Here is a 20,122-nt window from a genome sequence, read left to right as displayed (position 1 = left end):
AAATTGATGCTTAAAAAATACACCTCCATTTTTCTTCTAAATATTCTGATGCAAAGGTTTCTTCAATGAATTCCAAACCTTAGTCCCTCTGGGACAGTCCAGGGTGTGACTCATAGATGGGGACTTTTTGCCTCTAAGTAAAATAGTTGACTTTTCCTCCATCTACCACTAAACCTTGTCAAGAAAGAATTTTGAAACACCAGCAGCCTTTGTGGGCCTACTTCACACACACAAGTGTGTATTCACCAGCTTCTAAAACATGAACAAGTAAGGAATCCTGCCACTAAATAGGTGCAAGCCTGGCATCAAATTTAACACTGTACCAGGCCAAGCAAGTGCCAAGGGGCAGAGCAAACTGCCCCTGCTCTCCAGGCAGCCCTGATTTTCTTCTGAAGGACAAACAAAGGGGCTTGCAAAGTTTTCACCTTGTGACATTAAATTATCCATCGTGTAGGGATGTGCACTGACACCAGAAATTAAGTGAAGCATAATTCTGGTATTTTATCCCTGAGGGAAGTTACAGCCTCAATGCTGCCCTCACTGGCACTTCTCCAACAGCCAAGTTCCTCAATCAGCTGCTGGCAGCAAATTGTTTTTTCTCCCCATCTTTACCATGTCTTCTGCTTTCCTGCAGTCCATCTAAGAACCTTCGCTTCATCATGTGACACTCACTCAGACATTTCAGAGATAAAATCATTGCACACTCTAGTGATTAAATACAGCCTTTATTACAGAAACACCAATAATAGAAAAATAAAGAGCATATCTTACTTGTCATAGCAAGTTATTTTTAGCAGCTATACATTATAGGAAGCTAGAAGTGATCAGCCATGTTCAGATACTCAAGATGCCAATCTAATCTCCCTTCCTCTTTCATCTGAATTAACAGCTGTTTCTTAATTTGTGCTTGTCCATCAGAGAACAGAAAGGACTGAAAGAAATTAAACCCTGCTTTTTAAACTCCTCAGCAACTTGTCTACGTGTGACATCATTGTGTTTCTGGGATACCCTCATTTTGTCTTGGGTGTGCAGAGACCACGGGGATGGTCTGGCATGGGAGCTGCAGCAGAGCACCAGGGAGCCATCAGGATGTGGGGATGTGCTCACCTCCTAGTCCTGTGATGGCCCCGTGGCCTCCTGAGCAGCACACACTTGCACTGAAGTTAAGCTCTGCTTCCCTGGTGGATGTATCATCAATGTACCACAACATCAGCACATCACATCACCCTGATCAGCACCTTCTGGTTCAGGGCTGGGTTGGTCTGAGCCTGCAGCTGGGGGAAGAAGTGAGCCGGGGTTGCTGAGTCACTCTGGGACCCAGCTGCAGCCTTGTCTCTTCCTAAAGCCAAAACTGCCCTGCTGCCCCATTATGGCCCACCTAGTGTGCAAGCAGTTTACCAAATGTCCTCCTTGTGTATGGTGTTCTTTCAGGGACTTTTTGCTCAAGATACTTCCCCAGACAAGATTTTCAAAAGAGCAAGTCAGGCAACACAGCAAGTCGGAATTACCCTAGAGTCATCCCAGTAGGAGGGAGACCTCAAAGCCACTCCATTAGGTTAAAAAGTGCCAGCTAAAATATTCCTATATTCTGGCAGAAAATAAACAGGGGCATCAGCTTTTAGAGCTGCACAGAGCAGCTCAGGGAGAAGATGGGCTGTCTGATTCTAATTCAGCATTAAATCTGGAGAGGCAACACTCCCTGCTATGCTGACACATCCCTGCTGCAGGCTGGTTGGGTTTTGGGATCAGGGATGGAGGTGAGACTGGGCCACAGAAGGGAGAAAGGCTGCACTTCAAGGCTGGGATCTCCTGATGCAGTAAGGATTTCTCCAATGGATACTCTGCTGCTGTAAAGCACTAACTCCATTGGATTAATTTTGCTGCATGTTGGCAGCATTTCCTGGGAGCATCCAATCATTTCATTGGTTTGCACCACGTGCACTTCACCGGTGCCACTTAGAGCAAGCCCAGAATATCAATCATGTACAAATGGCAGAATGCAGCTTCATAAAAATAGCAAACAAAAAATAGAAAGAAAAAGCATAAGAACAAATAAGATAAATCTGAATCCAAACATTGTTCAATAGTAACATGTTGATTCACTGTAGAAAGAAAAAAAACCTATGGAGGAAAACGTTATTTGTGCATCACTAGTAAAAATGCCAGGTGTCACAATATTAACCACAGAATTAGCAGTCATTAGTAACTCTTTTCTGTCCTCATGCTCATATCAGACTTTTTAAAAGACTGACTATTAACATAAAGCAATTTTTCAGAACAGAAGAAGCAAATGCTATATCCATGTCAGTAGAAGTAACACAGATCACACAATCCAACAATCCAAAGAACATGTGAAATGGGACTCAGCTTTGACAAGGGAAAGATGTCTGATCCCTGTGCAGAACAGCCTGGGGCCAGGCCATGTGCTGAGCTTTTTAGGCAGCTTTTGTTAAAATGGCCACATGTAGCAGACTGGGACAGCGACATCCCCACTGCAGGCACAGGCTCATTTTCAAATGGAAGCTCTTCAGCCATTTACCTTTCCTCCTAGACATGTCACTTTTTTAAAATAAGGTGAATGCTTTGAGTATAAAAATCTGCTTTCTAAGCAACAGATTCATAGTACTAAATAACCCTGAGAATTAGAGGGATCTTATTAGGCCCAAGGTCTGAATCCAGTGGCTGCTTGTCTGCTAAGGGGGGAAGGAGGAAGGGAAAATGAGCTCAATAAAGCTCATTAAGCATTATGAACAATGCTGGAGCCCTTTTGCAAAAGAATAATTGAAATAGTTACATTTTGATTTGAGTATTCAACTGAATACAGTCCAAATCATGGTGTCTGTATTCAAGGCTTGAAAGTTTGGTGTCCTATTCTTGTGCTGTTTTACCTTATAAACGTATTCAGCTGTTCCTGTACTCACAGCTGGTTCTGATGTTTCTCCAAGTGTAAAAGTGCTTCAAAATTGTCTTTATCTTTCTTATTTATTGGTTCATTCAGACTCAAAGGGAACATTTCTAGAGAATGGTAATTACTTCCACAGCTACATATTATACTGATTATAGAGCATTATGGCCATGTTTCCTGCTTCACACAGACCAACATCTCTAATTCATAGAATGGAAGAATTTCTTTCTTCATTTAAATAAATAAACTTGCAATGGTGAAATATTAGTAAAATATCAAAACTATTTTTAAAATACTTAAGGGAATATCTGATATGACATAACCATCAATTTTATCCAGTGAAAATCCAGTGAAGTTTCATCACCATTAATAACTGTGCAGGATTTGGGCCATTATTCATAGAAATTAAATTAACTCCCAGCATTTCCTTTTTGTTTAGATACAGATTAAACTGTCAAGGCATTTTTGCCTATGATTTCATCTTTCTTTTGTTTAATGAGTGCCATTCCACAGCCCTTTTCCAGGCCAAACTTTTATTAGTAAAATTTAAGCCATTAGCCTAACTCCTTGGAGGAAGTGTGCTCTTACTGAATATTATTTTCTCTTTTGCAAATGCTTTTGTACATAATTTCTTATCATCTTGATGTCATTTGCTTCAGTGAGCAGATTGTGTGGCATGTGCACATGTGTATGTGTCTGTATGTGCACATTTCTGCTCATGTAAATCTTTTGTGACAAGGAACTTTGCCTTCTTACAACAAAGAACATGAGCTGGACTTAAATCTCAAAAGCAATTACTATTCTCATGCCTTCATCATTGCTTCAGCAGGAAATAGCCTACAGAATATATCAGTGTGCTTTAATGCAACTCCAGATTATTTCCATATGAAAATCCAGCTGCTCAGCTGTGAGCATACTGGAGAACACTCACTTTTGGGCAGAGTTTGTCCTAGGCCTGTGGAAGCTTTTATTTCCCACTGAAACCCTGACCATACAGCATCAGTGGATTTCCATTTCTCATGGACTTCATGCAGGTGCCCCAGTGGTGGCCACTTAATCCCAGGCATTTCCAGTGAGTGTGGCATCTTCCTGGACTAAGGGACCACCCTGCTGCCCCAGCAGAGGACATTTCCTGGGCTCAGTGTGGTCACTGTGACAGGTCCATGTCTGAACTGCACATGGGGGATTCCTGAGCTCTCACAAGACCGGGAACATCTTCAGCTCCAGGGTAAGAGTCACAATTACCACTCTGCATTAGTGGGAGAACCCCAGGAGCTTAGGAAGTGTAACTGTGTGTAGGACTGGTGAGAACTTGCTTGAGAGTGGAGTCACACTAACAACTCCCCTGAGATTTTGGCACTCACTTTCAGTGAGCTCTCACCTAGCAGGGTTGTCTGTAGCTGTGGGCCTCTGGTTTATTCACCTGAAGGTCAGACTTACATCTTTTGATAAATCTAACCATCATTAACAAACCTGATGGATTTTCTGGGGGATAGTGATACTGCTTGCTTTAAGCTATTTTTAGGAATCTGACTTAGGTGATCTGAATGACCTCCTTTGTTAACAACAGAGAGAATTTAGGCACCTCATTTTGGACTACATCTAAATTAGATGCTAAGAATAGCCTAAAGCAGAAGGTGTGAGTTCTCTCCTTCCCACCTTAAAAGAACTCCTTCCAGAAACATTCATTAGCTGTAAACACACAGTGTCATCTCACTTAAAAATGTGGCTTTAGGGCAGGGAGATTGCCAGGCAGAAGCAAAAGCTCCCGTGACTTCTCTGCTTGCTGCACACACTTGGAAGGAAAGGGGCACCTCAGATGCGTTCATATCCTCTCTGTGGCTTCCTCCTGGAGATCAGGAAGGTGGCAAACACAATGATAAACAATCCCAGGATACTCAGGCACACTGCAATGGGAGCTACTTTGCTGTTTCTATCAAGAAAACATTCTTCTTCTGAAAAGAAAAGGAGATCAGAGAATGTTAGACCAGAACACCACACTCCTAAACCATATATCTGCATTCCAGTAAAACTGGCAAATACAAGCCAGAAGTTCTCAAAACCTTGCTTTCTTTAGTTTTTTTCTTTCTTTTTCCTATATACTTACTATATAGTATATATACTATACTTACTACACTATATTTACTACACTTTTTATCTGTGGTGAGCCTTATCTCAAGAAAACCATCCTTGTCCCTTCTGCAGTAGCTCTGTGCTTCCCTGGAGAGTGGCTCTTATCCCTCACATCTGCAGGAATTGTTTCACCACTCAGCACACACACAGCAGGGGCTTTCTTCCCAAAAGTAGATGGGAGCATCACAATACAAAGTGCCAGCCTGAAAATAAAGAGCAAGACATCCTGCATGGTCAAAAACTGCTCCTGTGTGACATCAGATTGCCTCTTCCCAGTGAAGAGGAATGCTGCTCTGAGTGGCAACTGCAGAGCAAACTGTTCTCTAAGCAGGGCAGTGTGGTCAGCTAAACCCCACAGCAAAACCCCACAGCAAAACCCCACAGCTAAACCCCACACACAGCACATCCCAGCTCAGCAGCAAACCCAGTTTATAGCCAGGATAGATCCACCACACTGTGCCCCCTCACTCCCTGGGACTGTTCTGAGGCAGGATTGACAACACTCTGAGATCAAAACCTCTACTCTTATTCCATGACTGTGCTGGCACAGGTTGTAGCTTGGCTTGGGCTTCTCCCTCATGGGAATTTTATACTGTCAGTGGGCAATGAGCCCAAGGAACATGTGGAGTCCATGGCATCATTTCACAGCTCCAGAGCCTCCACATGGCTCTTCCCAAAGTCTGATCCTCTTCTGCTCTAATCCAGATGGTGATGCAATGCCACAAAGCCAGCAGCATGAGCATTCTATTAGAGGTTGCCTTTTAAAAGCTGTCTGGTTAATGTAACCTGCTGTTAAATGAGCTGAAAAGTATTTGCATCTAAGTGTTGTAAAAGCCAGAAATGTTTGAATAGGCCATTTTGCTTTGATGAAACATTGGGAATGTTGAACTCTATGAACTCTGGAAACTGTTTCTGATACAATGAAGTACAGAAGGCTCTTTTAAAGATTTCTAGACTCAAACAGATCAAGCTATTGATCTAACCTCTGTAATCTGTACAAAATTGTAAGGAACCTGAAACCAGTGACCATTAATGTTTTCTTTTTCTTCCCCATTTAAAGATAAGCAAATCAGGAGCAACAGAAGTGAAACTATCAGTCTTGCGACTCCTGAGGGGAGGAGGCTGATGATGTTTAGTCATTCCTTCACTGGGGATTTTCTTTTTCAGAATCTGCATATGCAGCCAATACACCACAGTTTCATGACTGTTTTATAGCCACAGGGGAATTATTTCAGAGGTGGGAGCTGCTTTCTCAGCTCTCTGATTAAAAGCAAAACTAATTTAAATTTGTACATGGTATTGACTAGCAGAGATTAGTCTGACTTGGAGAGAGAGGGAGGAACAGAGAGCACCTTTCTCAGCTGAGTCTCTCCTAAAGGTGAGACCATACCTAATCCCATAAGTAATATCATTCATTGTACACATTTGAATGGGAATGCAGGGACCAGATGGGATGCCATGAGTTCTTCCAGCTCATTGTTATTCCATGAAAAAAAATCTCCACAGAATGACAGGATAGATGGGATTCTCAGTGTGGAGAAGGACTATGTCTTTAAAAAGCCCCAAATGTTGTTTCCCAATATATTCCTTTTAGAATGGAGAAGGTAACCAAAATGGTGACCTAACAGAAGAATTGGTCAAGTAGAGCCAAACTGAGTCAAAACACAGATCTAAAGTAAAAAGAATACAGGGGCAATATTTTGTAAGCACAGAGAAAGACAAGTGGCAGAAGAGAAAATGTCTTACTGCTGCATCTGAAGGGCTGGAGAGCTGGTCAGCCCCTCTGTGCACCTGAGTTCTTGTATGGAAATGCTCTGGGAGGAAGCCACAGAAATGAGAAAATGGACAACTTGAAAGAGATCACAAGGTCCCACTGAGTTCTCCCCTCTGGTCTTTTACTGAGATACCTGATTGCCTCATTGTGGCACTTCTCCAAGAAAAGACAAACTGAAGAGATGAGCATCATGTTTAATTCTGAAGCTGGGAGTGCGCCAGCTGTGCTCCTCCTCAGGAGCACATTTCATCATGTCTAGACACAGCTGCTCTGAAAATATCATCCTGCACTCACAAATATCTCTTATTAGCTGGCAGTTTTGCTGCTGCAGTTGAGTGAGTATCAGGAGCCTTTTAGAATAGCTAAAATCTGAAATCTGGCTATATTGAGAGCAGTGACCTGGAAATGAACTTTGCACGTTGGGGGGGCAGTGCACTGGTAGTGAACACACCTCTGCTTGTTCCAGGAGAAAATGGATGAAGAAGAAAATTTTGGCTGTAGAGCTGAACATTTTTAATGAGAAGGTGAAACAGAAGGTACTGAATGCAGGAGGGAAAGATATTTTTCCATCCTCCATAGGTATTAGCACTGTGTTGGAAATGACTCAGGAAAGGTTGAGACAACAGCAGTGAGATGTGTATGGGTATAATTTAGCAGATTACATCCATCAGGCCACCAGAGTGCTGTAGATCTGGGAAGGGTGGAAAAGTATCCTTCTACTCACCTTTTCCAAACTGGTCACCCACAATGTCAAAGGCCTGCAGCTGCATATGAACAAAGAGGATCTGGAAGTTCATCTCCAAGGGGAAGGTTTGCCTGCTGGCACACTTAAAGGAATTCCCCAGCTTTGTTGTGAACAGCTTCTCATTTAGGGCTGCATAGTAAAGCATACCTGGAGGCCAGAGAGAGACAGAAGAGAATCCACACTGACTCCATTGGAACCAACATCTTCGTGAGGTAAAATGGTCCCAGAAGTGAATAAAGCACAGACATTTTCTCCATAAACTATCACTTATTCTTCTTGCATGTTAAAATGAGTGCTTTAACTATCAATGGACAACTCAGCTGAGCTTAGGCCTGAAAAGTGGCTAAAATTTCAGATGCTTCTTCAAATCACATTTTAACAAATTGAGTCTGCAGGAGGGGGTCAGAATTCTCACAGGAGCAGGCAAGGTTTGAAGTAATCTCTATTCTGAAAGAGTGGGGCAGGGAAAGCTTTTGAGACCAAAAAGAAAATGTAATAATAGTGATGTAACTGCAGCCAAGCCCCTTTTCTTCCATTTTTATACCATAAGATTTAGGTGAATCACGCATTGAAAGCTTGATGAAACATGTATTTGCAAAATCCAGTGTTTTAAAGATCTGAAAGCTTATCCCACACCCAGAACAGTTTGATATGAAATTAAGACAGGTTAAAATCACTGACCTTCAGAAGATAACTGTATTCTGCTCTCAATTTTAGTGACAGAGTAACTTGGAGCTTGCTGCAAAAGAAGATGTATCTTTATTCATAATACATGCTCATACTTGCAGGGGAAAGAAACACAGCTTACCTCCACAGAATGGTCATAAGGAATTTCCCAAAGGAACACTTTTTAAAGCATCATCTTTCAGACCCAAGAACCAACTCTCTTGGATATTTTTTCTTTTCCAAATCTCAGCTGCATCACCTGTTCAAGGTAATGGGGCCATGCAGGTGTCATTTTACACAAACTGCTCAAGCTGGGCACTCCTCAGATACTTGTGATAATAACCAATAGTAGGAAGATTGCTGGCAAGGAAAGCACCTTGCACAACAGCACAGAACAAAATTCCCAGCCAGGTGTCCTGCCCACATGTACCCTGAAACCCTGGTGCAGCCTGGACACTGCTCTCCCCTGGGGTGCCACAGAGCAAGAGCCAGCCCTGGGAGCTTCTCCCTGGTAGCAGTGTTGCAGTAAAATGTGATGCCTCATGCAGCAGCCCTGCTACCCTCTTTAATTCCTGCTGTGGGCACAAAGGGATTCATGAGTGCAGCTGGTGGATAAACGGCATGAATGTCTCCTGTGCACTTGTAGGATGGAATGGGGAAAACTGAAGAAAGAAAATGCACCAGAGGAGAGGTTCTCAGCATCATTCCAACTTAAAGACATAAATATGACCATTTTTGGATGGCAGTTCTGTTTGGCCACGGTTAAAAACTTTGCTTGGGGAAAACACCTGCTCCTACTTCACATCTTGTGCGTTGGTTACACAACTTCCTTTTTTCAAGCCCTTCACAGAGGCCACTGGAGTGGTGAGCACTGAACCAGCCCCTCTCCTCTGCCACCCCAGCCCCAGGGCCTGAGCCTGCTCCTCTCCCACAGGGACGGCCACAAGTGGGGACCAAACACAAAAAGCCAGCAGCAAACTGTTTTCTTATTAACTTGAATTTCAAAGCAGTCCAAGCTGAGCCCTGCTATGCTCTTGAGGCTTATCTTTAAGTGGAGGGTGCATTGTCTAATGCTGTGCCAAAAACCACCTTTTTCAGGCCAAGGCAGGTCAAGCACCTCCTAAAGGTTCACATCACTCTCCTTAGCACTGCTGCAACCTAGGAGCTTTCGTGGGTACTTGAATCCCCAGCCTTTCCCTAAGGATTCTTGTAACACCAAAAATGCTCCTCTTGTTGCAGGAAGCACACATTTAAAGCAAACACTCAAAGTCTGAACTGATCCTTTGTTTTGAAGGAGCTCCTTCATTTTTTACCTTACTTTTCTTTTTCTCTGTACCTCTTAGAAAACTTTTAGCTACAAGTGAAAATGAAGATGACTACTAATCAAAATATTTTCTCTGTTCAAGAATTAATGACACATGTGGGGTATAATTTGCTGTTCTCTCTTGGACTTTTTATGAAAATGACTGATTGACCACTTGTACTTTTCTTAATTGTCTCTAATTTGAGCCTGGAACCAGGCTGCAAGACTGCCATTTATCTTGATTAATTGAAGGACACAGATCAGCAGTGATGGCCAGATGCAGCTCTCAGCTGCTGTGGAGCTCCAGGACATGGCCTTGATGTTCATTACACCTGCCAGAGTTTGATGGGATCCAGCCATGTTCCTGCCCATTCCTCCCTGCCCATAAATGACTTTATTCACAGTGTTATTTCTGTTTTACCTCTGCTGGCATCATCACCCAGCCCCTACAGCTTTCAGGTAAACAGTGCTGCCTTCCAAAGTGTGCAAATCCCTGATTTAGCAAGAGGATGGCTGTACTCAGGGATTTTCTCCTGTGCTTGTAAAAGCTGCAGCACTCTTGGTAGCTTGCGTTAAAGCCACACCTGCATGTGGTGTGGCCCCAGTGGGGAACATGGAATTCATAGATACAATGTCAAAAACAAAGCTCAGTTTCCCACTGTGTAAGCAGGATCTCTCATCTTGCCCAAGTTTCTGTGTGTGTTTATAGGTCTCCCTGGTGTGGTGCATTTTAAGGCCACTTACCTACGATTTTGTTGTTGCAGTTCACTTGTTTGGAATTCTCCACTCAGAAATTAGATGAAATTTGACTCTTTCAGCTGTGGATGTGTCATGGCTCCTGGGCACTTAAACTGCACAGGCTGTCCTTTGAATTTGACAACCCCAGCTGGCTTTTAGGGGGCACAAATGGCTGAGAGCAACTTGACAGTGAGCCAGAGCTCTCAGCACACCTTGTTCCTGCACAGGGACTCCAGTCCCAAACCCTTTCCCTCAGCACCACTCCCATGCAAACAGCAGATCTGACCCCCCCTACCATGAGAATTTTACCTATGTAAAAAAGACTCAGATTTTGCTTGGCTATTCCTAGGCTTTGTGTTCCTTGAGGGACAGCTTTAACACTGCTCTCTGGCACCTTTTGTCAGAGGATGGCACAGAACTGTGCTTACTCTTCCCTTCCAAATGGAAAGTTCAAACAGAGCTGATTTAACACTGAAGTCTGTTGTACTGTGAGCACAACATTGCACAGGCAGCCTCCAGAAGTATTTTCCAATCTGAATTAATTAAAGCATGGTTCTCTGGTTCTAGCCTTTTGGGAAGGAGTAACCATGCCTTATATACAGATGGAAAACGATCACAGAGATAGATAAAATGCCTTTTCCCACAGCTCAAGCTGGATCAAAGGCAGCTTTGTTCTTGCTTTCCAGTCCTAAACACTCCTTCCCTCTAAATGCAACAATTACCTTTACAAAGATGATGTTTACAAATCCTCCACTAAAAGTTAAGTTCAGCTCAGACTGCACCATCCCACAGCTTCCAGATATCTTTGTCATATTGGGGTTGACAGTCACATATTCCATCTGCTCCTGTGGAGAAAAGAGACATTGCAGGGCTGCTGATGAATAAAAGCAAACATGCAGAGATTTAATAACTTTAAAACACACAGAGATTTGCCCTTTTTATGCCCCCAGACAGGCTCTGTGTGGCTGAATGAACAGGCTAGTGGTGGTGGCAGCCAAACTGCCGCCTGCCAGGGCTGTTCCCCACTTACAAACCAGAACTGGTGGTTGTCTGACACATCACTGAGCTGTTCCAGTGCATTAAACTGTGCATTAAGCTGGCAGAAAATATTTGGTTTCTGTTCATTCAGTGAACTGATGATTCAGGCAGAGTCAGGTGAGTATGAGTGGTAATTTACAGAGAGGGAGTACCTCATGTTATTATCAACATCTCACTGAGGTCTGGTGAGGTTGGGAATCCTGCTCCCTTCCTGGCTTCTGACAGGACAAGGAATGAAAATTACCTTTACCAACATTAGTCTCTCTTGCAATGTTACAAATATTCAGATATCAAACATGAGTATTTGTGTTCGTAACAGGGATGCCATAAGAACTCCAGAGCCTGAGGATGTAGCTCTTATATGGTGTATTAATGGGGGCAACAAAAACTTAAGCCTGAGGGACACATTTGCCATTTCAGGTTGCATGGCATCTTTTACTGAATCATTCTCAGTGGATCACTTCTAGGAGAGAGGAGCAGCTCTTCACGACCTGGCAGTTCCCATGATCCTAATGTCCATACATCAGCATCAGGACAGCCCACCTCTAAATCTAAGTCTGTGAACTGGCAATTTCTTGCTTTCATTCCAACTCACAATGTCAAGCTCTTGCCTGAAGTCAGTTCAGATTTTAACCAACCTCCCATTGTGGGAAGCACAAATAACTCTGCAGGCTGATCCCCTGCCCCAGCATTGCTCCCACACAAATATCACTGAAGTAAGAGAGCACCTTTACATCTCCTTGGCATCATCATCACACAGGCCAAAGTACAGCAGCGGGGATACTGGGGCATGAGAGGCCTTAGACTGGCAGCAAACCATTTATTTTGATCATAGGAGCTAATTCTGAAAATGGCTTGGAAAGAGGAAGAATAAACTCCAGCTAATGACTGAAGTCACTAGAGAGCTCAGCTTCCCCCTCACCTGTTGTGTATTTCGGGCCATCAGCTGCAAGCCCATGACGGCTTTGACACAGGTCCTGTTCCCATCAGAAACAGTGTAGGTGCCTGTGGGGATGGCAGAGGGCTGTGGGGTGGGAGGGGGTCTCACAGTGCTGCCAGGGGACGTGGGAGCTGTCTGTGTCCTTGCAGGGGTGCCTGTTGTGTTGGTCCCGGCCGTGGCTGTTGGATCACCCGTGGCTGTTGTTTGTCTCCGTGTCCGCGTGCTGGGCCCGGCGCTCGGCGTGCTGGTGGCAGCTGTCCCCTGGCTACTTGCTGTCTCGTGCTTCAGGGATGTGTTGGTGGCCACTGCTGCAGTTGCTGTGGTCACCCGTGGTCCCGTGCCGTGCCTGGTGGAGGACACAGGGGCAGAGGTTGCGTTCTTGGCTGCAGCTGTAAGCGAGGGCGCCGCCGTGGTCGCAGCCTGGCCGGCCGTGCTGGGGCTGTCTGCAGGGGCTGGGGATGGTGGTGCTGCTCCTGCCGTGGGCTGGCCTGCAGCTGGTGCTGCCTGCAGCTGCTCCCTTGTCTGCTCCGTCGTTCTGTGGCTTGTGGGTGTTGTTTGAAGAGGGTCTGTGCTGGTGCTTTGATCGGGTGAGGAATGATAAAAGGAAAGTGGCTGAGCAGAAGTAGCCATTTGATGGAAGGATGTGGTTTCTGGAGACAGTTCAACCCCCAGGGCCACTTCAGCAAAGCAGGAGGAAAATGCTGCAAAGAAACTAAAGTCAGTAGTCTAGAAACCTTTACATTTCACTTCTATGTTGATAACCACAACATACCTGCACTGGCTTTGTTATCAAATGGGTGATACAATTTCACTCTTCATTTGACTCCAGTCATGATAGGAGAATGAAGGCAGACACCCTGTAGGACTATCCACATCTAGATACCAATACCCTAAGCTTCACACCCTAAGCTTCTGAGTATTCCCATTCCAGGGGAGCACACTGGCTCCCAGCTCTCCACACACTCAGGAAGCAGACCTTGCACAATCCCCAGGCAGCACAAGAATTCCCTGCAGGAGGTAGTTCAGCAGGATTTGCTGGAAGCAAATTGTTGAGGTCTGAAGAAGGTGAAGTGGGTGCAGCAGCCAGAGGGGTTGTTGGTTTCTTACCAACAAAGTGTAGGGAATGGGGATGTGTCTGTGTGTGTGAAGGAAGTAAGCAGTGCCATGGTCTTACAGTGATTCACAAGTCTGGGAAACCACTCTGGGAACAGGGAAATTCCAGGTATTTATTTTGTTGCAGCCATGTCAGTTTGAACCCTGGAGTTCCTCCTCCTGGAAGAACCCAAAGAAAGACCGTCCCTCTAAGTGATGGGCTTTCAGAAATGAGAAAAAAAAATTAGGGTGCAAAAAAAATAATCCAGGAGCATTTTGGACCACATCAGGAAATAGTTACAGCACCAAAATTATGCTTCCACCTAGTAACATTTACAGAAATATGTCCCTTGCAGAAGTGAAAAAAAAAAATCTGGCTCATAAATGTAAATACAGAAATGAACAAAAAGTGGTAAAGTACACTGCAGAATATTTGAATGTCACAACTCTTCTGCTTGAGTCTTTGTGAGTGTGCAACAAGACTCTGGAAAGACAAGGTCAACTTAAAGAAATAAATCACTGATGTTTGTGAATTTTTTGATGTACATGAAGGTAGAGGTAGTTAAATGCTTTACTGCCTAAAATAGTGGGAGGACAGATATAAATTCTCCAATTTGGAGACAGAAGGGACACAAAAGTCCAAGATAGCTCATATTCCCAGCAGTACAGCTCCACAGACAATGCATCAACATGTCTGAGTTCACTGTACACTGCTTCTTTCAACGAAATTTCTCATGAATCAGTGTCAAAGTTGATGGCAGGCAGGCTGCTGAGATTAGAATATCAGGATACATTAACGCCAGAGGCACATTTGGAGTGAAAATGGCTGAAATCTCACAAGGTCTTATTCATTTATTTGTTGTCACTCATCATGAACAGAGATCTTCAATAATAGCTGAATTCATAAAAATCTAACCATTTTCAGATACATGTAAAGTAAGAATAATAAAACTTCTTGGGTTTTGAATCAAATTCAAGATAAAAATCAAAGCAACAAGAGAAGATGCACAGATCTTAACCCTTACCACAATTTTCCCTTTAAAATGGCTATGCTGGAGAAGAGCAGAAATGCAAATGTAAATACTCCAAACTCCTAAAATTGCCTGGGTTTCACTCTGAGCTGTACAGAACACACCTGACTGCCACTTTAGGTGTTACCATCAAAATGCAACTTGAGACAGTTGAAAAACCTCAAAAATATTGTGATTTTTCTCAAAATGAACCTAAAAATGCATAATTCATATGATACTTTCGTTCACTTTATCCCTTTCCCCTATGCTTTGCCACAACTGATGCAGAGCTGTTAATCAGATGACTGATCTCCTTCTGTGGGGCCAGGGGAAAGCCAGAACAGTTGCCATGCACCACTTATGGGTAGCTGCATCCAAGTGTATCAGCATGATAAAAACAAGAAAGAAGAAGTTGCAATTTTCACTCTTTCTTCCCCTCTAAGACTGTAAAACAATCCATATTTAAATTTACACTACTCCTAAATTGTCTGTAGGTCTTCGTTTTCAGCTCACTGATTGTTTTTGATTACTGACCAGGTTACACAGATGTAGAAAGAAATATTGAAGTGACATTAAAATGCCACCCATAGCTTTTAAATAAAACTCCTCAAAAGGTCATTTCAACCCAATTATTTTTCATTGTTCAGCTGGACAGGGTGACCTGAGGGGTGAAGCCAGCAATGTCTTTGGAATGGCCCATGGTTCTTGCTCACTGGGTGACTATCAGACTGTTCCTCCAAGAATTTTGGGGCCAAATGCCAGTGTGTGATGGCCACACTGCTAAATCCATTGGCCTGGGCTTCCCAAAAGGCATTTGGCCACATCAGCCCCCAGGGATGGCAGGGATCACTCTCCAGCTGCCCCCATTGGCACTGGCTGTGTTTGGGTGGCTGCTGGAGGAGGTTTGGTGGCCCTGCTGGGTGAAGGGGCAGATGGGCCCATGGGTCCCTGACCTACACTCCAGCTGAGGCTGGGAAAGCTTCTGTGGCTCCTTGGCATGGCCAAGATCCTCTCTGGGAACCTGGCACAGCTCAGAAAGCAGCTGAGAGCACAACTCCCCCAGCACTGCCTTTTGTGGCTCTGCCAGCAGAACAGAACAGACCACAGAAACATGAGGAGTGGAGCTCTGCACCCCCAGTAGTTTCCTTTTTCCCCCCTTCTATAAAGCCAACTCAAAACTTCATATAAACAACATTTTGTTTGAGGGATGCAAGTGCCCTGGGGTGTATCTTCCCAGAGCAGCAGCTGCAGTCCCCTTGTCTCACTTCAGCACCAAAATTGTGTGTAACAGATGCCGAGGGCTGTGTGAGAGCCCTAACAGCCTCCTTGCAATGCTCCAGAAAAAGCTCCCAAGCTCCCAGAAACGGACCAGCACAGCTCTCAGAAATTCACTGTTCCCTGTCTGGGCCTGGAGATCCCTTTTTCATGCTTTGGTGACAGGTTTTGGTCACAAGAACATCGCTGCTGTGCTCCCAGCTGTTATGGCAGGAAGCTGAGTGCTCAGTGCCATGGCCCAGATGTGCCATTTCTCAGCCTGTGCTGGGGTGTGTGACAGACACTCATCCCCTTTTCATCAAACCACACTCATCTGTTCAGCTGCCCAGCAGTGTTGATTTGCACTAATTATGTTTCATTCCCTGTCTGCATAGAAGGACTTAACTTTGTGACATTAATAAAACATCACAACAAATTATTAAAGGAAAGATCAAAATCGGGTAAAGAACAGAGGAAACAAGTTCTTTCTGGTCAAAAGTGATTGCTGACCACTGAATTATTAGTGTTGCTACTCAGTCTGATCTTGCTCTCCCTTTCATCTCTATGTTTTGGGGCTCTTTCAGCAGCCTTTGGCTTTGAAGCAGGCATGGGAAAGCAGAGATACAGCAGGAGCTGCTTGTGGTCAACTCCCTGGGCACTTTCCCTGCTCATGGACTGGGAGGAGGACAGGGCTGTTCTTTGTGTGATTTCCGTGTGCAATGGCAAAACACAGCCAACAGCAAGCTCAAACCTTGGCCATTCCACAGATTAAATCACATTTTGTCCTCTTCACCAGGCAAATTTGGTGCTCCTGCAGGTGTTGAGCAGTGACTGGGAGATGTCCTTCATGTGTATGGCTCCCCAGATTTTCACAGGGCAGCATTAAGGATCAGATGGTGACTCTGATGGGGTTTGTCACTGAGAGAAGCCCCAGCCTAACTTCTCCAAGCCCCTGCCTCACTCCTGCTTTCCTGATCCTGCTCTGCATCTTGCAATGCAGATAAATTGACTCAAGCAATGCTTCCTTAGTTTTTCTTTCCTGCTTGTCTCACTCAAGATTTTCAGTTAGATCTGCAGGTCTGGAAATTATTTTTAATTACAAAAAGCAAAGCCAAAAAAGTCTGCTTCTAACAAGGCTTGGAACTGACTCCTTCACACAGAGTTTATGCCACCAAAAGAGTTCAAGGGAAAATACAGAGGAAAACATCAAAAACGAAGTGTATCTTAAAAACAGAACAGGTTGATACAGTAAGTGTGTCAAACTGAGGGTACAGCAGCTGCAATGAACAGCAGGTATGGTTATTTCTTAGCAGTGGGACTTTACTGAAAGCACCCTCAGTGTTAGCAACAAACTGTCCAAAGTTTTGATTCTGTTGGGTGCTGTCCTGACTGCAAGGAAACTAGACTGAGATAATGTCCCATTTTCCAGGTAGAAATGATGGTGTTACTCACCCCAGGCAAGGGTCAGCGAGATGAGCTGCCGTGCACTCCTCCCCATGGCCAGCACGGCTGTGAGAGGCACTGCTTCTCCCGGGAGCTGGTGCAGAACAAACCCAGCTCTGCTGCTGACTGAAAAGTTTCACTGGCTGCAGGGAGTGCTCAGTCACATGGCTGGGAAGGAGGTGGAGAGAGAGGGGGAGACCTGTGCCTCTCGCCTGTAAATTCACGCAGAAGGAAATAAATGATGGTTAGGAAAGAAAGTGAAAAGAGAAGTGACTGCTGGGCTGACTGGGAGGAGATCTGGAGCTCTGCGAGGTCAGGGAAAGCTTCATGCATCTCCCTCCCTGTCTGAGAACCTGGTGCACAGGGCCCCAGCAGAGGGTTACAGCCTGTAAATCAGTGCCTCCCCTGTGTTCTTCAGAAAATACTTTATTTAAGGGCAAACTGCATATTTTATGTTAAGGCACAGAAGGGAGAGGTGTGACTGTGTCCACAGAGCACTGGCTAAAGGTAACACAGGGCTGAGCAGAGCCCCAGACGGGCTCTTGACCCACGGGCACCATCCTGTGCTGCCGGGCCCTGTGAGCGAGTGTGCACGGGTGTGAGCAAGTGTGCATGAGTGTGCAAGAGTGTGAGTGGGTGTGCAGGAGTGTGAGCAAGTGTGAGTAGTGTGCAAGAGTGTGAGTGTGCAAGAGTGTCAGAGAGTGTGAGTGTGTGAGTAAGTGTGCAAGAGTCTGTGTGAGTGTGAGTTGTGGGAGAGTGTGAGTGTGCAAGGGTGTGAGTGTGCAAGAGTGTGAGTAGTGGGACATAGTGTGAGTGTGCGAGAGTGTGAGTGGGCACGGGTGTGAGTGTGCAAGGGTATGAGTGTGAGTAGTGTGCAATAGTGTGACTGAGTGTGCACGAGTGTGAGCAAGTGTGCATGAGTGTGTAAGAATGTGAGCAGGTGTGCATGAGTGTGAGCAAGTGTGAGTCGTGTACAAGAGTGTGAGTGTGCAAGGGTCTGAGTGTGAGTAATGTGCAAGGGTCTGAGTGAGAGTGAGTGCGCAAGGGTGTGAGAGAGTGTGCAAGAGTCAGGGTGTGAGTAGTGTGCAAGAGTATGACAGAGTGTGCACGGGGGTGAGCAACTGTGCATGAGTGTGCAAGAGTGTGAGTGGGTGCGCATGAGTAGTGTGCAAGTGTCAGAGTGTGAGTGTACAAATGTGTGAGTAAGTGTGCAAGGGTCTTTGTGAGCGTGCAAGAATGTGAGTGAGTGTGGAAGAATGTCAGTGAGTGTGAGTAGTGTGAGAGAGTGTGAATGTACAAGAGTGTGAGTTATGTGCAAGGGTCTGAGTGAGTGTGCAAGGGTCTGAGAGTGTGTGTGCAAGGGTGTGAGTAATGTGCAAGAGTGCGAGCGTGCACAGGAGTGAGCAAGTTTGCATAAGTGTGCAAGAATGTGAGGGGGTGTCCATGAGTGTGAGCAAGGGTGAGTAGTGTGCAAGGGTGTGAGTGTGCAAGAGTGTGAGTAATGTGCAAGAGTGTGAGTGAGTAGTTTGCAAGGGTGTTAGTGTGACTGGTGTGAGTGTGCAATTATTTATTCCTTTCCAGGGTTCTGATGTCTCCTTGCTCCTCCTTTAGTATAGCTCTAATGGCTCATTTTCTTTAAAGAGAACAGATACCATCAAATAATGAATCACCCTTCTGAAGGGCGGAGCCAAGGTTCTCCTCTCTTCGCTCGTCCTGGGGATGCTCAAACAGCACCACAATCACCAGCTTGAGCTGCTCTGGGCAGCAACAAATAAAATAAAATAAAAATTTGGAAAAATAGAAAAATTTAAAATAAAAATTAAAAAACAAGTAAAAAATTAAATTATTAGAAATATAAAAAATAAAGTAAAAAATGTTAAGTGCCGTAAAATGTTGCAAAGAAAAACCGTTGTAAAATGTCGTAAAGCAAAACTGTTGTAAAGCGCGACTGTCATAAAACCAGCCGTAAAGCGCGACTGTCGTAAAAGGGGATGGGCCGTAAAGCGCAACTGTCGCAAAAGGTGCCGTCAAGCGCGACTGTAGTAAAACTGACGTAGAGCACGACTGTCGTAAAAGGGTCGGGGCCGTAAAGCGCGACTATCGCAAAGAGACTTTTGGACACAAGGGGATTGAGCACTTTAATAATATCTCCCGCCGGGATCTGGCTGCTAATAATATCTCCGCTGGGATCTGGGGAGGTGGTCCCAGCTTGCAGGGCGCTGGTTGAGCTCTGTGCTGCAAGGGGGATGCCCGCAGCAGCTCCCCGCCGAGCTCTTCTCCTACCGTGACTCTCGAACGGGACACGCCCCCCCCCCCCCTTTCCCCCCCCCCCCCGGCGGAACGCACAGCTCCGGTACCCGCAGTCCAGCTCACCCCTGCCGCCCCGCCCCCCGCCATCTGGACACCCGTTTCCCCGCCCCCAGCCACGCCCCCTGCCCTCGTGGCCCCTCCCACAGCTCCCGCCATCCCCGCCTTTACCATCCCGCTGGTCTCTGCTGTCCCGGCCACCGCGGGCCCCGCCCTTACCTGCCCGCCCACCAGCGTCACCGCGGCCCCGCCCCGTCCTGCCCCCGCCGCTCCCCCCCGCTACCCGCAGCAAGTGCTGCGAGTGTGAGTGAGTGTGCATGAGTGTCAGCCACAGGGCTCCTGCACAGCTCCCCGGGCCGGGGCAGGAGCCGTGCCGGCAGGGCTGGGATGTGCAGCAGCAGCAATGCAGGCAGGGCTGGGATGTGCAGCAGCAGCAATGCAGGCAGGGCTGGGATGTGCAGCCCAGCAATGCAGGCAGGGCTGGCTGCAGTGCCGGGCTGTGCAGCAGGAGAGCCTCACTCACTCCTGCCCTGGCATCCCCTGCCCTGGGCACCTGCCAGAGCCCTGCTTGGGCAGGGAACAAAGCAGCCCCCACGTTGGCACCTGGCTGCTCCTAATTCTTCTTTTCTTCATGCCAATATCAGCTGCAGGAACATGGTGACAGCAAGGACTTGAAGAGTCAGGTGAGGTGAAGTGTGAAATCTGGATACTGCATGAAATCAGGTCCAGTTTATCTTGCTCTACTTGCACTGTCTGTCTGCATTCTCATTTTCA

General features: G+C 45.7%; 1 protein-coding gene across 1 annotated transcript; it reads right to left on the bottom strand.

The window, feature by feature from the left end:
- Nucleotides 1-729: 729 nt before the first annotated feature.
- Nucleotides 730-19,507, bottom strand: LAMP3 (lysosomal associated membrane protein 3). Its single transcript, XM_058811864.1, has 7 exons — nt 19,399-19,507; nt 18,694-18,798; nt 12,225-12,943; nt 10,987-11,109; nt 8,239-8,296; nt 7,537-7,704; nt 730-4,860 (listed from the first exon to the last, which is right to left on the bottom strand). Exons 1-7 carry the CDS (start codon nt 19,505-19,507, stop codon nt 4,721-4,723), a joined length of 1,422 nt encoding a protein of 473 aa, XP_058667847.1. The 3' UTR covers nt 730-4,720.
- Nucleotides 19,508-20,122: the final 615 nt, after the last annotated feature.

Source organism: Ammospiza caudacuta, chromosome 11, assembly GCF_027887145.1.
Source record: "Ammospiza caudacuta isolate bAmmCau1 chromosome 11, bAmmCau1.pri, whole genome shotgun sequence".
In the NCBI taxonomy this organism is placed as follows: domain Eukaryota; kingdom Metazoa; phylum Chordata; class Aves; order Passeriformes; family Passerellidae; genus Ammospiza; species Ammospiza caudacuta.
The sequence above is the reverse complement of the archived record's forward strand: the minus strand, read 5'-3'. Positions and strand labels throughout refer to the sequence as shown.

What these genes read in the sequence shown, in the direction of transcription:
- LAMP3 (XM_058811864.1), bottom strand. Translation starts at nt 19,507, where the DNA reads ATGGCGGGAGCTGTGGGAGGGGCCACGAGGGCAGGGGGCGTGGCTGGG. An exon ending in TGGCCCGAAATACACAACAG is followed by an intron (nt 11,110 to 12,224) that starts GTGAGGGGGAAG and finishes TTTTCTCCACAG; the next exon opens with GAGCAGATGGAATATGTGAC. An exon ending in AATACAGTTATCTTCTGAAG is followed by an intron (nt 7,705 to 8,238) that starts GTCAGTGATTTT and finishes TCTGGCCTCCAG; the next exon opens with GTATGCTTTACTATGCAGCC.